The 15,568-nt window shown below is 47.1% G+C and overlaps 1 protein-coding gene across 1 annotated transcript in view; it reads right to left on the bottom strand.

Moving 5' to 3' along the window:
• Positions 1-306: 306 nt before the first annotated feature.
• The window catches only part of dusp19a (dual specificity phosphatase 19a), a 40,113-nt gene continuing 24,851 nt past the window's right edge, over positions 307-15,568 (bottom strand). Inside the window, exon 4 of the mRNA XM_060928585.1 lies at positions 307-528. Coding sequence (XP_060784568.1) covers positions 307-528 — 222 coding nt within the window. The remainder of the gene's footprint in view (positions 529-15,568) is intronic.

A 15,568-nucleotide genomic window follows, 5' to 3' on the forward strand; every position in this document is an offset into this window, starting at 1 on the left:
TATAACAATTAATAATAACAATGATTATATTACCTTGGTAGTAAGAGCTCTGTTGTGTTCCTCTGACTGATTCTCACGTTCAATAATAATAATAATAATAATAATAATAATAATAATAATAATAATATGTATATTTTTCTACCAACCAAAACAACTTGATCATGTCACCTTTCCAGTCTAAATCCTCATTCCTCCTCATGCTCATATAAGAGAGAAGACCATGATTATCAGGTTATGGCCATGTCAGAAACCTCATCGGAAGCACCGGTGCCTTTACTTTTAACACACACAATGTAATTTATGGATTTATGAATGACCAATCAGACCATTCGCTTGTACACCACATTGAGGTTTGAAGTTTTTCAGCTGGTCAATGAAACCCGGATTTGGACATGACGCTGGCCTTGATGACTTCACCTGAGAAAATGCATCCTCAAATGACTGGCCTTCTCTCCACATCAGGTATCCGATGACCACGGAGACTGACCGAGACACACCAGTGTTACAGTGGACGAGCACTACACCTTGCTGTTAAGAGAACAGAATAGATTGGGGTTGGAGTGATATACAGTACACAGAGTGATAAGAACTAAAATGGAAAAAAATTGGAAGTTGTAAGCAGATGCTGTGACAAGCAAGCAGTTAGGAATGTTTTATATATATATATATATATATATATATATATATATATATATATATATATATATGTGTGTGTGTGTGTGTGTGTGTATACCTGACCTGACCATCACACATAATGTATACAGTGTCTTGCAAAAGTATTCATCCCCCTTGGTGTTTGTCCTGTTTTGTCGCATTACAAGCTGGAATTAAAGTGAATTTTTGGAGGGTTAGCACCATTTGATTTACACAACATGCCTACCACTTTAAAGGTGCACATTATTTTTTTTATTGTGACACAAACAATAATTAAGATGAAAAGACAGAAATCTGGAGTGTGCATGGGTATTCACCCCCCCAAAGTCAATACTCTGGAAAGCCACCTGTTAGGGTTTTGCTGGGATTCGAACCTGGTTTGTTGGTGTGATAATCCAGCAAACCCCCACTAGGCCACCAGGGGGATGACTCAAATGCAGAGGCGTGAGGCGGAAGTAGAAAAAGAATCAAAAGGTTTATTTAAACTATATACACTATATACAGGGCAAAACAAAAGACAAAAAAAAACCAAAGAGTATAATCCAAAAGAAAAGCAAAGTGCAAAAATACAAAAGCTAAGAAGATCAAAAAACACAGTACAAAGGAAACTGGAGATAAACATAACAGCACAAAGACTCCGTGACAAGAGGACTGAACTCAGGGGTATAAATACACAAACTAATTAAGGACACAGGTGAAGATAATTAGGACTAACACAAACACAAAACACAGGAACAGTGGCGGCCTCTAGAGGCCAAAATAAACACGACATGAAAAGGAAATAACAGCGGCCTCTAGAGGCCAAAACAGTCCTAGTCCTAACAGGACCCCCCCCCCTAGGAGCGTCTCCTGACGTTCCCAGGGCGATCCGGATGGGCCGAATGGAAGTCCCGACATAGTTCTTTATCAAGGACATCCCGAGCAGGAACCCAGCAGCGCTCCTCAGGACCATAGCCCTCCCAGTCCACCAGATATTGCAACCCGCCGCGGGCCCGGCGGGAGTCAAGCAGGCGATTCACAGTGAACACAGTCTGCCCCTGGAAGATGCGGGGGGGTGGGGGGTTCCTAGGGGCAGGGGCATACGTAGACGTCAGTACGGGCCGTAACAGGGAAACATGGAAAGTGGGGTTGATCCTCAGAGTCCGGGGCAACTGGAGCCGGTAGGAGACAGGGTTCACCCTGCGCACCACCTTGAAGGGGCCAATGTAGCGAGGAGCAAGCTTGCGGTTCTCCACCCGCAGTGGAAGGTCCTTAGTGGACAGCCAAACACGCTGCCCAGGGCGGAAAGCGTGTGCAGGTCTTCTATGGCGGTTGGCCTGAGTCTGGTTGGTTCTGGAGGTCTGTATGAGGGTCTTCCTGACCTTGCTCCAGGTCTTGCGACACCGTCTCACATATTGGTTGACCGAGGGCACCCCCGCGTCCTCCTCCTGGTCCGGGAACAGAGGTGGCTGGAACCCGAATTGGCACTGGAATGGCGACAGCTTGGTGGCCGATGACTGCAGGGTGTTGTGGGCGTACTCCGCCCATGGCAGCCAGGTGCTCCACGATGTCGGGTTATCCATAGCCAGGCCTCGCAGGGTGGTTTCCAGGTCCTGGTTGAGCCTCTCCGTCTGACCATTGGACTGTGGGTGAAACCCAGAGGAGAGGCTGGCAGTGGCTCCGATGACCTTGCAGAACCCGTGCCACACTCGGGAGGAGAACTGGGGCCCTCGGTCTGAGACGATGTCCTGTGGAAGACCAAAGACTCGGAAGACATGATTAAACAAAAGTTTCGCAGTTTCAAGAGCAGAGGGGAGTTTGCACAGTGGTATGAAGCGGCAGGCCTTGGAGAATCTGTCAACTAAGACCAAAATGACCGTGTTACCTTGTGACTCAGGGAGACCCGTGATAAAGTCGACTGCCACGTGGGACCAGGGACGCCGGGGAATGGTCAGAGGATGCAGGAGACCCTGGGGACGCTGTCGTGGGTTCTTGGTTCTGGTGCAAACCTCACAGGACAGGACAAATGACCTTACTTCCTTCTCCATGTTAGGCCACCAGAAGCGTCTTTTCAGGAAGTCCAGGGTCCTCCGAGCTCCCGGGTGGGCGGTGAGAGGGGAAGAGTGACCCCACTGGAGAACCTTGGCCCGGGCTTGATGTGGGACGTACAAGAGGCCTGGTGGCCCCGTCCCAGGACCGGGGTCCTGGCGTTGGGCTCGTCGGACAGCCTCCTCAATACCCCAGCGGACAGGGGCCACAATCCGGGACACAGGGATAATAGGCCCGACTTCATTCTCCCTGTTAGTGGCAGAGAACAGTCTGGACAGTGCGTCAGGTTTGGTGTTCTTGGAGCCGGGGCGGTATGAGAGGGTGAAGTCAAACCGACTGAAAAACAGGGCCCACCTAGCCTGTCGAGGGTTCAGTCTCTTGGCTTGCTGGAGGTACTCCAGGTTCTTGTGGTCAGTCCAAACCAGGAATGGATGTTGTGCTCCCTCCAGCCAGTGCCTCCACTCCTCAAGGGCCAGTTTGACCGCTAGCAGTTCTCGATCCCCCACATCGTACCGGGACTCAGCAGGACTCAGGCGGTGGGAGAAGTAAGCGCAGGGGTGCAGCTTTCCTTCCGAACGTTGAGAGAGCACCGCGCCGACACCACTGTCCGAGGCGTCCACCTCCACGATGAATGGTTGGGAGGTGTCCGGGAGAACCAGAATGGGTGCCGTGCAGAAGCGGTCCTTGAGGTCTTTGAACGCCTTTTCTGCCTGAGGAGACCAGCCATAAGATCCACCTGTCCCTTTGGTGAGGTCTGACATGGGTGCTGCCACAGAACTGAAGTTCCTGATGAACTTGCGGTAGAAGTTAGCGAATCCTAAGAACCGCTGAACCTCCTTAACGGACTTGGGAGTAGGCCAATCCCGGACGGCCAGGGTCTTGGCAGGGTCCATTTGGAGTTGGCCTGTCCGTACAATAAATCCCAGAAAGGAGACCTCGGGAACATGAAATTCGCATTTCTGGGCCTTGGCGAACAGCTTGTTCTGTAGCAGCCTCTGGAGAACCTGGCGGACATGGTGGCGGTGCTCCTGCACGGTCTTGGAAAAGATAAGGATGTCGTCGAGGTAGACAAAAACGTATAGGTTAATCATGTCCCTTAAGACGTCGTTGATTAGGGCCTGAAAAACAGCTGGTGCGTTGGTGAGTCCGAAGGGCATCACCTGGTATTCGTAGTGCCCAGATGGGGTGTTAAAGGCAGTCTTCCACTCGTCTCCCTGTCGGATACGGATGAGGTGGTATGCGTTCCGTAGGTCCAACTTAGTGAAGACGGTGGCGCCTTGGAGCAGGTCGAAAGCTGTGGACATCAGCGGAAGGGGATATCGGTTGCGCACAGTGATCTTATTCAGGCCCCTGTAATCAATACATGGTCGGAGCCCCCCATCCTTCTTGCCGACAAAGAAGAAGCCGGCTCCAGCAGGTGAAGTGGAGGGTCGAATAAACCCAGAGACCAGGGCATCTTTGAGGTATTCCTCCATGGCCTTGCGTTCTGGCTGAGAGAGTGAAAACAGTCTGCCACGAGGAGGGGTAGTCCCAGGGAGCAAGTTGATGGCACAGTCATAGGCCCGGTTCGGAGGAAGAACGGCGGCCCTGCTCTTGCTGAACACCTCCTTGAGATCCCAGTACTCTGTGGGAACTTGAGATAACTCGGTGAGATCAGGGGGCTCGGCAGGAGACACAGGAGAGCTAGAGAGCAGACAAGAGGCATGGCATGCAGGGCCCCATTCCACAACCTGGCTTGTTACCCAGTCTATGCGAGGGTTGTGGCGAGTAAGCCAAGGAAGGCCTAGAATAACTGGGAACTCAGGTGAAGGAATCAGGTGCAGGGATATTTCTTCCTTGTGACCTTGAGACTGGAGGAAGACTGGAGAAGTAACTTGAGTGACTCTTCCATCACCTAACGCTTGGCCATCGAGGGCAGACACAGACAGTGGGACTTCAAGAGGTGCAGTCGGAATATTGATGCTTTGGGCGAAGTGAATATCCATAAAGTTCCCAGCCGCCCCTGAGTCTATCAAAGCTTGACAAGAGTGGACAGACTCACCCCAGGAGATGGAGACCGGGATGTAGATTCCTTGGCCAGGGAGTCCGGGAGAGAGGGTAGGCCCCGTCACAACCCTCCCTCGGCTGGACGGGGCGGTCCTTTTCCCAAGAGTTCGGGACATGATGCTCGGAAGTGACCAGGCTTGCCACAGTAGATGCAGCACTTGTCCCTCCTTCTGCGCTCCCTCTCAGATGCGGAGAGGCGAGTACGACCCACTTGCATGGGTTCTGGACAGTCATTGAAGGAGGTAGACGGTCTCCAGGTAGAGGTAGGGAGGCTGGGGGGGCTCAAGGCTTGGTGGCGTTCTCTCATCCTGTTGTCCAGACGAATAGCATGTGAGATGAGGGTTTCGAGGTCACTTGGGCATCCAATAGAGGCCAGACCGTCCTTGATGGGGTCAGACAGACCATGGTGGAAGGCTGACACCAGGGCAGTCTCGTTCCATCCACTTACTGCTGCGAGTGTTCGGAACGAGATGGCGTAATCTGCGACGCTTCCTCCTTGCCGGATGGACATGAGCTTTCGGGCTGCGTCGGTACTGATGTCTGCCTGATCGAAGACCCGAAGCATCTCTTCAGAAAACAGCTGGAAATCAAAGCACTCAGGTCCCTGTCTTTGCCAGATAGCAGTAGCCCAGGCTCGCGCCTTACCAGCTAATAAGGTGATCACAAAGGCAATCTTGCGGCGATCCGTAGTGTAGGTGGTAGGCTGAAGCTCAAAGGTGAGTTGACACTGGGTAAGGAACTCTCGGCACTCACTGTGCTTGCCGTCATACCTCTGTGGTGCAGGAAGGCTGGGTTCGCGAGGTGAAGAAGGCAACATTGCAGGAGGCACTGGAGCAGGAGTGGGAGCTGGATCAGGAGCAGGAACTGGATCAGGAGCAGGAGATGCAGGCAGAGATGTCAGCTGTGCCAGGGTTTTCCCAATTTGCTGAAGCAGTTCCTCGTGGCGAGCGAGGGCCTCACGTTGGCTGGTGAGCGTACGTCCATGAGCGTCCATGGTCGCTCCGAAGCGTGTCAAAGCTGCCATAATTCCCTGAAGGTTGGCCGGGTAGACAGTTGAAGCAGCCTCTGCTGAGTCGGTCATGACGGAGTCTTTCTGTTAGGGTTTTGCTGGGATTCGAACCTGGTTTGTTGGTGTGATAATCCAGCAAACCCCCACTAGGCCACCAGGGGGATGACTCAAATGCAGAGGCGTGAGGCGGAAGTAGAAAAAGAATCAAAAGGTTTATTTAAACTATATACACTATATACAGGGCAAAACAAAAGACAAAAAAAAACCAAAGAGTATAATCCAAAAGAAAAGCAAAGTGCAAAAATACAAAAGCTAAGAAGATCAAAAAACACAGTACAAAGGAAACTGGAGATAAACATAACAGCACAAAGACTCCGTGACAAGAGGACTGAACTCAGGGGTATAAATACACAAACTAATTAAGGACACAGGTGAAGATAATTAGGACTAACACAAACACAAAACACAGGAACAGTGGCGGCCTCTAGAGGCCAAAATAAACACGACATGAAAAGGAAATAACAGCGGCCTCTAGAGGCCAAAACAGTCCTAGTCCTAACACCACCTTTTGCTGCAATTACAGCTGCAAGTCTCTTGGGGTATGTCTCTATTAGCTTAGCACATCTAGCCACTGGGATTTTCGCCCATTCCTCAAGGCAAAACTGCTCCAACTCCTTCAAGTTAGATGGGTTGCGTTGGTGTACAGCAATCTTCAAGTTATGCCACAGATTCTCAATTGGATTGAGGTCTGGGCTTTGACTCGGCCATTCCAAGACATTTAAATGTTTCCCTTTAAACCAGTCCAGTGTAGCTTTAGCAGTATGTTTAGGGTCATTGTCCTGCTGGAACATGAACCTTCATCCCAGTCTCAAACCTCTGGCCGACAGATTTTCCTCCAGAATTGTCCTGTATTTAGTGCCATCCATCTTTCCTTCAGTCCTGACCAGCTTTTCTGTCCCTGCAGATGAAAAACAACCCCACAGCATGATGCTGCCACCACCATGCTTCACTGTAGGAATGGTGTTCTCAGGGTGTTGGGTTTGTGCCACACATGGCATTTCCCATGATGGCCAAAAAGTTCACTCTTAGTCTCATCTGGCCAGAGAATCTTCTTCCATGTGTTTGGGGAGTCTGCCACATGCTCTTGGGCAAAATCCAAACGTGTTTTCTTAAGCAATGGCTTTTTTCTGGCCACTCTTCCATAAAGCCCCACTCTGTGGAGTGTACAGCTTAAAGTGGTCCTATGGACAGATACTCCCATCTCCACTGTGGATCTTTGCAGCTCCTTCAGTGTTATCTTTGGTGTTTTTGTTGCATCTCTGATTAATGCCCTCCTTGCCCGGTCTGTGAGTTTTGGTGGGCGGGGCCTTCTCTTGTCAGGTTTGTAGTGCCGCCATATTCTTTCCATTTTGCTATAATGGATTTAATGGAGCTCCGTGGGATATTCAAAGTTTGGGATTTTTTTTATAACCCAACCCTGATCTATACTTCTCCACAACTTTGTCTCTGACCTGTTTGGAGGCTCCTTGGTTTTCATGTTGCTTGCTTAGTAGTGTTGCAGAGTCAGAGTCCTTCCAGAACAGGGTGATTTATACAGACATTATGTGACAGATCATGTGACACTTTGATTGCACACAGGTGGATCTTAATCAAATAATTATGTGACTTATGAAGTGAATTGTTGGACCGGCTCTTATTTAGGGGTTTCATACAAAAGGGGGTGAATACTTATGCACACTCCAGATTTCTGGGGGGGGGGGGTAATCTTAATTATTGTTTGTGTCACAGTAAAACAACAATGTGCATCTTTAAAGTGGTCGGCATGTTGTGTAAATCAAATGGCGCTAAACCTCCAAAAATCCATTTTAATTCCATCTTGTAATGCGACAAAACAGGACAAACACCAAGGGGGATGAATACTTTTGCAAGACACTCTCATCTCATTATCTCTAGCCGCTTATATGTGTGTGTGTGTGTGTGTGTGTGTGTGTGTGTGTGTGTGTGTGTGTGTGTGTGTGTACCAGTGTACCATAATGATCATACTGGTACAGTAATGCTTATGTAATACAGATACACAGCTTTAGAGACAAAAGCTTTCATTTTATTTATTTTTGATGGATTATAATGAGAAATAAAATATATTAAGATTTTGTTTAGTGTGCAATATGTACATTTAGCATGTTACAAAAAAACCACACTTTTTTGCTGATTTTGTGGGTGACCTTTGTGCATTTTTGCTGGCTTCAGTCATTTTAATCACAGATTTCCCCTGTATGTTGAATTCAGATTGAAAATGAAATGTACACAATTTCCAAGCAGCAAAGACGAGTTTGGTGTCTGGAACTGGCTTTATTAAATGTTGTAGCTACAATTTCACTAACTAGTAATGAATGAAACTGGAGACAGCGGCACTGACAACAAGACAGGAGGCTGAACTGGAGGGAATGGAGCTGAAGATGCTGAGATTCTCACTGGGAGTGACAAAGTTGGACAGGATTAGAAATGAGTATATTAGAGGGACAGAGGGACATGAAAGCATTTCTATATAAAGCAGCATGTAAATCTATTACCTCAGCATTATTAGTATACATACTAGTCATTAATCCCAAAGTACACAGCAAAATCCCCAGTGTTGAATCAACACCCAGAGTGTTGATTTAACACCCTACTGTGTTTATATAGGTCCAATTGGACACAAATTAACTCTGAAAGTGTTAATTCAACACTGAGGAATTTGCTGTGTATGGAGACAAAGTGAGAGAGGCAAGATTGAGATTGAGATGGTTTAGACACATACTGTACAGAGGAGAGATCCAGGGTATACTGGGAAAAGAATGTTAGAGATGGAGTTGGCAGGTAGAAGGAACAGAGGAAGAGCAAAGATGAGATTTATGGATGTGGTGAAGGAGGACATGAGGACAGTTGGTGTGATAGAAGAAGATACGAAGGACAGGAGGAGATGGAGGGACATTATCCACTGTGGAGACCCCTAACAGGAACAGCCAGAAGAAGAAGAAGAAGTAACAAATGTTAATATACACTGTGTCACACTATGTGAGGAAACGTGTCAGCAAGTATACTTTGGGATTAATGACTAGTATGTATACTAATAATGCTGAGGTAATAGATTTACATGCTGCTTTATATAGAAATGCTTTCATTTTATAAAATGGATGCCTTCAATCAAGGTAATTGGTAGCTATTATATGTATATAGCTATGTGTATCTACGAACCCCATTTCCAGAAAAGTCTGGATTTTCCAAAATGCAATAAAAATAAAAATGTGATTTGTTAATTCACGGGAACCTTTATTTAACTGGCAAAAGTACAAAGAAATTATTTTCAATCATTTTACTGACCAACTTAATTGTATTTTGTAAATATAAATTAAGTTAGAATTTGGGGCGGCACGGTGGTGTAGTGGTTAGCGCTGTTGCCTCACAGCAAGAAGGTCCGGGTTTGAGCCCCGTGGCCAGCGAGGGCCTTTCTGTGTGGAGTTTGCATGTTCTCCCCGTGTCTGCGTGGGTTTCCTCCGGGTGCTCCAGTTTCCCCCACAGTCCAAAGACATGCAGGTTAGGTTAACTGGTGACTCTAAATTGAGCGTAGGTGTGAATGTGAGTGTGAATGGTTGTCTGTGTCTATGTGTCAGCCCTGTGATGACCTGGCGACTTGTCCAGGGTGTACCCCGCCTTTCGCCCATAGTCAGCTGGGATAGGTTCCAGCTTGCCTGCGACCCTGTAGAACAGGATAAAGCGGCTAGAGATAATGAGATGAGATGAGATGAGAAGTTAGAATTTGATGCCTGCAACACACTCAAAAAAAAGTTGGGACAGAGGCATTATTACCATTGTGTTCCATCACCTATCCTTTCATAACATTTTTTAATCGTACGGGATCTCAGGATACTAATTGTTACAGTTTTGCAATTGGAATTTTTGTCCATTCTTGCTTGATACAAAACTTCAGCTGCTTAACAGTCAGTGGTCACCGTTATCTGATTCTCCTCTTCATGACACCACGTACATTCTCAATAGGAGACAGAGCTGGACTGGCAGCAGATCAGTCAAGCACACGCACTCTGTGACTACAAAGCCACACTGTGTTGTAGCCCATGCAGACTGAGGCATGGCATTTTCCTGCTCAAATAAGCATGGACTTCCTGAGAAGAGATGCTGCCTTGATGGCAACAGATGTTTCTCTGAAATCCCAAAATATCAATGGTACCTTCACACACATGCAACCCGCCCATGCCGTGGGCACTGATGCCCCCCCCCATACCATCACAGATGCTGGCTTTTGTAACTTTCTCTGATAACAAATTGGATGGTCGTGTTCACCTTTGGCTCTGAGAACTCGATGTCTGGTTCTCCCAAAAACAAGCTGAAATGTGGACTCATCTGACCACAGCACAGGTTTCCACTGTCTTTCAGTCCATCTGAGATGAGTTCAAGCCCAGAGAAATCAGCAGCATTTCTGCATAGAATTGGTGAATGACTTCCTCCTTGTGTAATACAGTTTCAGGTTGCATTTCTTTATGCAGCAGTGGATTGTGTTAAGTGACAAAAGTTTTCCAAACTATTCCCGAGCCCATGTGGCTATATTTGTCACATTAGCATGATGGTTTCTCAGGCAGTGCCACCTGAGGGCTCGAAGGTCACGCACATTCAACAGCAGTTCCCAACCTCGCCCTTTACACACTGAGATGTCTCCGAATTCCCTGAATCTTTTCACAATATTATGTACTGTAGAGTTTGAAAGACCTATAATCTTGCATTGAGAAATGTTCTTTTTGAGTAGATGAACAATTCTCTCATGAATTTTGGTACAAAGCAGTGAGCCACGCCCCATCCTTGCTTGCAAAGACTGACCCTTTGGTGCTGCTGCTTTTAAACCCAATCATGTTACCAATTAACCTGCTTTTTGTGGAATCTTCCAAAATGGTGTTACTTGAATATCCTGTAAACTTTTCAGTCTTAATTTGCTGATGCCTATTTTTGGGGGGGGCGGGGGGAGTGTGTTGCAGGCATCAAATTCAAAATGTATTTATATTTACAAAATACAGTTAAGTTGGTCAGTAAACCTATTGAAAATCATTTCTTTGTACTTTTGTCAGTTAAATAAAAGTTCATGTGAATTAACAAATCATAGATTTTGTTTTTATTGCATTTCGGAAAATACCTCAATTTTCTGGAAATGAGGTTAGTAATTACAAACTTCTAAATAGTCAAAAATTATTAATGTGTGGCCACTGTTTAACTCCCTCTGCCAAGGAGGTTATGCCTTCAGGTTGTTTGTTTGCCTGTAAGCACTATTATGCAAAAACTACAGGCCCGATTTTCATGAAACTTGGTGGAAAAGTGTAGCATGGCTCAAGGAAGAACCATTTGGAATGCATCTGACTCACGGGGCGGCTCGAAGAATTGCGTTTCACTTTTGCTAACCTTGCGGCATTTGGCCTTGGCAGAGGTCTGAGTTCTCTGAGTGCCCTTACTGAAACACCCCTGGCATATGCACATACGCAGTACCCACTCTGCAACAGTTACAATGCCGTACTGTATTAAACACAAGGTGAGATATTCAGCTCATGGGATATAGAAACTGTAAGGCTCACAAACCAGCCTATGACTTTTATGAAGTTAAAAAAAAGATCCATTATGATATCGCTAACGTTAATTTACCAAAAAAAAAGAAAGAAAGAAAGAAAATTGTGCTCTGGCTAACAGGACATGAAAGTAAGGTCAAAAGTTCACTTTGGTTGAACCGGATCACCTGTATTGGCTTTATGTTTTTTAGCCTAAAAATAATCAGTTTGTTTTAGTAATGTATTTATTTATGTTTCAAATTATAAATTACAGTATTCACTCATTAAAAAAAGTAAAAGTTCTAAATAAACAACAAAAATTTCTTGGGGGTGCTAAAGGGTGCTATGGCTATCCTAGGGGTAGCTACAGCACCCCCAAGCCCCTCTCTGGCACCAGCCACGGATATTTTTATATGAAGTTTTACCTTCTTCTCATTTGTACATTATTGGATGAATCTAAACTTTATTTTTAATTGTCTCTTGACTTTATGTGGCATTCGCTTGCAAGTGACAGCACATTTCACCTACACAAGGCAATGTGCCAAGTACTGTAAGTCAAGCCTGTATACAGAGGATATTACACAGTGGTGTGAAGATATGAAGTTTATCTTCAAGTTGTGAATATTTTTCAACACGAGAAGATAAACTTCATATCTTCATGCCACCGTGTAATGTTCTTTATATTATATGGACACACCCACAAAAAAATACGCATATTATACATACAGGATGCTTTTTTGATGGAATAAAAACGTGTTCTATTCCTTTCTAGCAGGTTTCATTCATTTGGTTTGATAGCATTCAATATTGTTAGCATATCGCTTATCCTACATTTATTATGCCACTCTACCCAATGGAGAATGAGCATTGAATATGGTTTACGATATTGCATGGTTGTCAAGACAGCATGACATCACACATCGGAGATGTAAAACTTCTGCACTAGCGAGCGAGTGGGACAATTTGTAAACAAACATGGCCACCAGGTTTGCTTCTTTAAATACGTAAGGTTTTGAGAGAATTTTGAAAGAGAAAGACGCGTTGAACACCTGAAAAGAATGTATAATAATAATAATAATAATAATAATAATAATAATAATAATATTGGCTGGCTTTTTTTTCATTGTATTCATTGTGATATATTCCATTCAGCTGCTGGACCTTGACTTGTTCAGTATCATGCTAGCTGAATGGAATATATCTGATAGACCACTCAATACCAGCCAATATTATTTAATTATTATCCATACAGGTCACTTTTTCCATGGAATAAAAACATGTATTCTATTCCCTTCTGATGGGTTTATTGATGGCATGCAATATTGTCATCATATCGCTTATCCTCCATGTATTACGCCACTCTCCCCAATGGAGAATGAGCGTTCAATATTGTTACAATATTGCACATTGTCAAGACAACACGACATCACACATCGGTGCTCATGTGAAGATCCAATGACAAAACTTTTCTGCTGCGCATGCACAGAATTATTTCTTTGTCTGCCAGGAAAGAGAGAAGACAAGGCTTATCCAGTGCTAGGATTAAGCACTAAATAAATAAACTGAAACCTGAAACCAAAGACGTGCTGAACACCCGAAAGGCTACCAACACTTCATTAGATATTCTTCACACATTTTTACAAGAGAAAAACATACTGTGGCAGCGGGGGTGTGGCCAAGCAGCAGTCTGGGAATGGAGGGCGGGGTCGGGGAAGGTAAGTGGCTAAGTCATTGCACCTGCTGCCAATTGTGTGTGTGTGTTTGTTTGTTACAGGGATGGAGCATAAAAGGAGAGAGAGAGCAGAGAAAGGGAGCTCTCTCCCCAACCATAACGCATGTGTGAGTGAGTGAGTGAGTGAGTGAGTGAGTGAGTGAGTGAGTGAGTGAGTGAGTGAGTGAGTGAGTGAGAAAGAAAGCTGAAAAGCTAAATAAAGTGGTTTGTGTAACATCAACTCTTGCCTGCCGTGCTTCTGTGCTCCACCCACATCAGGAATTGGTACAGTGGTGCTGAAACCCGGGAGCACAGAAGGGAACCACCCCATGGAGTCCTCCCCATTCGAAGAGCTCATCCTTGCCCTCGCTACCACCCAGCAGAACCAGCATCAAGCGCTGATCACCCTCCGGAAGGAGCAGGAGCAATGCTTTGAAGCTTTGATGCTGGCCCAGCAGGAAGATCGCCAGGCATTCTGGCACCTGCTCGCGTCAGCAGGGCCGTTGGCCACCGCTGCCACCACCCTCACGAAGATGGGACCGCAGGACAATCCAGAAGCATTCCTCGCTCTCTTCGAGCAAGCAGCCGACACGTGGGGGTGGCCGCAGGAGCAGTGTGTGGCGCACCTCCTCCCGTTCCTGACCGGCGAGGCGCAGCGCAGCAGCTCCCTACTGACAGCCGACTGGTCTATGCTGACCTAAGGAAAGCCATTCTGAAGTGGCTCAGCCGCTCCCCGGAGCAACATTGCCAGCGCTTCCAAACACTGGCACTGGAGGAGGTCAGCTGGCCGTTTGCATTTGGCCAGCAACTCCGGGACACCTGCCGGCAGTGGCTGAGGGCGGAAGACCGCAACGCCGATGAGATCATCAATCTGGTGGCACTGGAGCAGTTTATCTCTTGATTTCCGGAAGGAATGGCGGAATGGGTCCAGTGTCACTGCCCGGCGTCGCTGGAAAGAGCCATCAAGCTGGTGGAGGACCATCTGGAGGTGGCTCCAATGGAAGGCAGACGAGGCGTCTCCCCTCACTTCTCTTCTCTCTCTCCCTCTCTCTCTCCTGTCTCTTGTCCCCCTCTCCACCCTGTTCCCCTGACACGGAGGCAGCAGCTGGCTCCTCCCCAGCCGGCCCGTCACACCCGTGGTGTCCTCCCATTTCCCTCTTCTGTGTCTGTGTTGTCTCCCCCCCAGGTGAGTGACACCCATAACACCAGTGCAGAGGGAAAGCCTGGGCTGGTGTGCTGGTGCAGTGGGGAATTGGAGCATCTCCAGAGTCAGAGCTCTGCAAGGGAGGTGGGTGCTGTAATCCGGATCCCCAATGTGCCAGAAACCGCCCCTGATCAGGCTGGAATGTATCGCATACCGGTGAGTATTCAAGGGGATACATATCATGCTTTGGTGGATTCCGGTTGAAATCAGACCTCAATTCACCAACGCCTGGTGCAAGGTGAGGCATTGGGGAGAGCACAAGCGGTAAAAGTGTTGTGTGTGCACGGGGATGTTCACCATTACCCTCTAGTTTCTGTCCATATTCTATTCCGGGGCCAAATGCATAGAATAAAGGCAGCGGTTAGTCCTCGTCTCACCCACTCATTGATTTTGGGTACTAATTAGCCGGGATTTAAAAAACTAATGGAATATTTAACACATAGTGGGTCCTGCCCTAGTAGGTCATGGGAAGATCCCGGTGTGGCATTGACTGGAGAAGCTGTCACAGAGCTGTCTACGTCAACACCGTGTCAGAGTGAGGAGCAGCCCGCTCCTCCTCTGTCTCTCGGGGATTCCCTTGGGGATTTCCCGTTAGAGCAGTCGCGAGATAAGACTCTGCGGCATGCGTTTGACCAAGTGAGAGTAATCGATGGTCAAACTCTTCAGCCAAGCGTGGCACTGACCTTCCCCTATTTTGGCATTATTAAAGATAGATTGTACCGAGTGAGGCGGCACGGTGGTGTAGTGGTTAGCGCTGTCGCCTCACAGCAAGAAGGTCCTGGGTTCGAGCCCCGGGTCCGGCGAGGGCCTTTCTGTGTGGAGTTTGCATGTTCTCCCCGTGTCCGCGTGGGTTTCCTCCGGGTACTCCGGTTTCCCCCACAGTCCAAAGACATGCAGGTTAGGTTAAGTGGTGACTCTAAATTGACCATAGGTGTGAATGTGAGTGTGAATGATTGTCTGTGTCTATGTGTCAGCCCTGTGATGACCTGGCGACTTGTCCAGGGTGTACCCCGCCTTTCGCCCGTAGTCAGCTGGGATAGGCTCCAGCTTGCCTGCGACCCTGTAGAAGGATAAAGCGGCTAGAGATAATGAGATGAGATGAGATGTACCGAGTGATGCAGGACACTCAAACTAAGGAACGAATAACCCAGTTGTTAATCCCAAAGAGTCATAGGAAACTCATATTCCATGTGGCTTACTTTAATCCCATGGCTGGACACTTGGGGCCCGAATAATGGCCCAGTTCTATTGGCCAAGGATTCGTGGGGATGTCTGTCAGTGGTGTGCGGCATGCCGTGAATGCCAATTAGTAAATCCCGCAGCCACTCAAAAAG

The sequence above is a fragment of the Neoarius graeffei genome, chromosome 9 (genome assembly GCF_027579695.1).
Source record: "Neoarius graeffei isolate fNeoGra1 chromosome 9, fNeoGra1.pri, whole genome shotgun sequence".
Taxonomy (NCBI): Eukaryota; Metazoa; Chordata; class Actinopteri; order Siluriformes; family Ariidae; genus Neoarius; species Neoarius graeffei.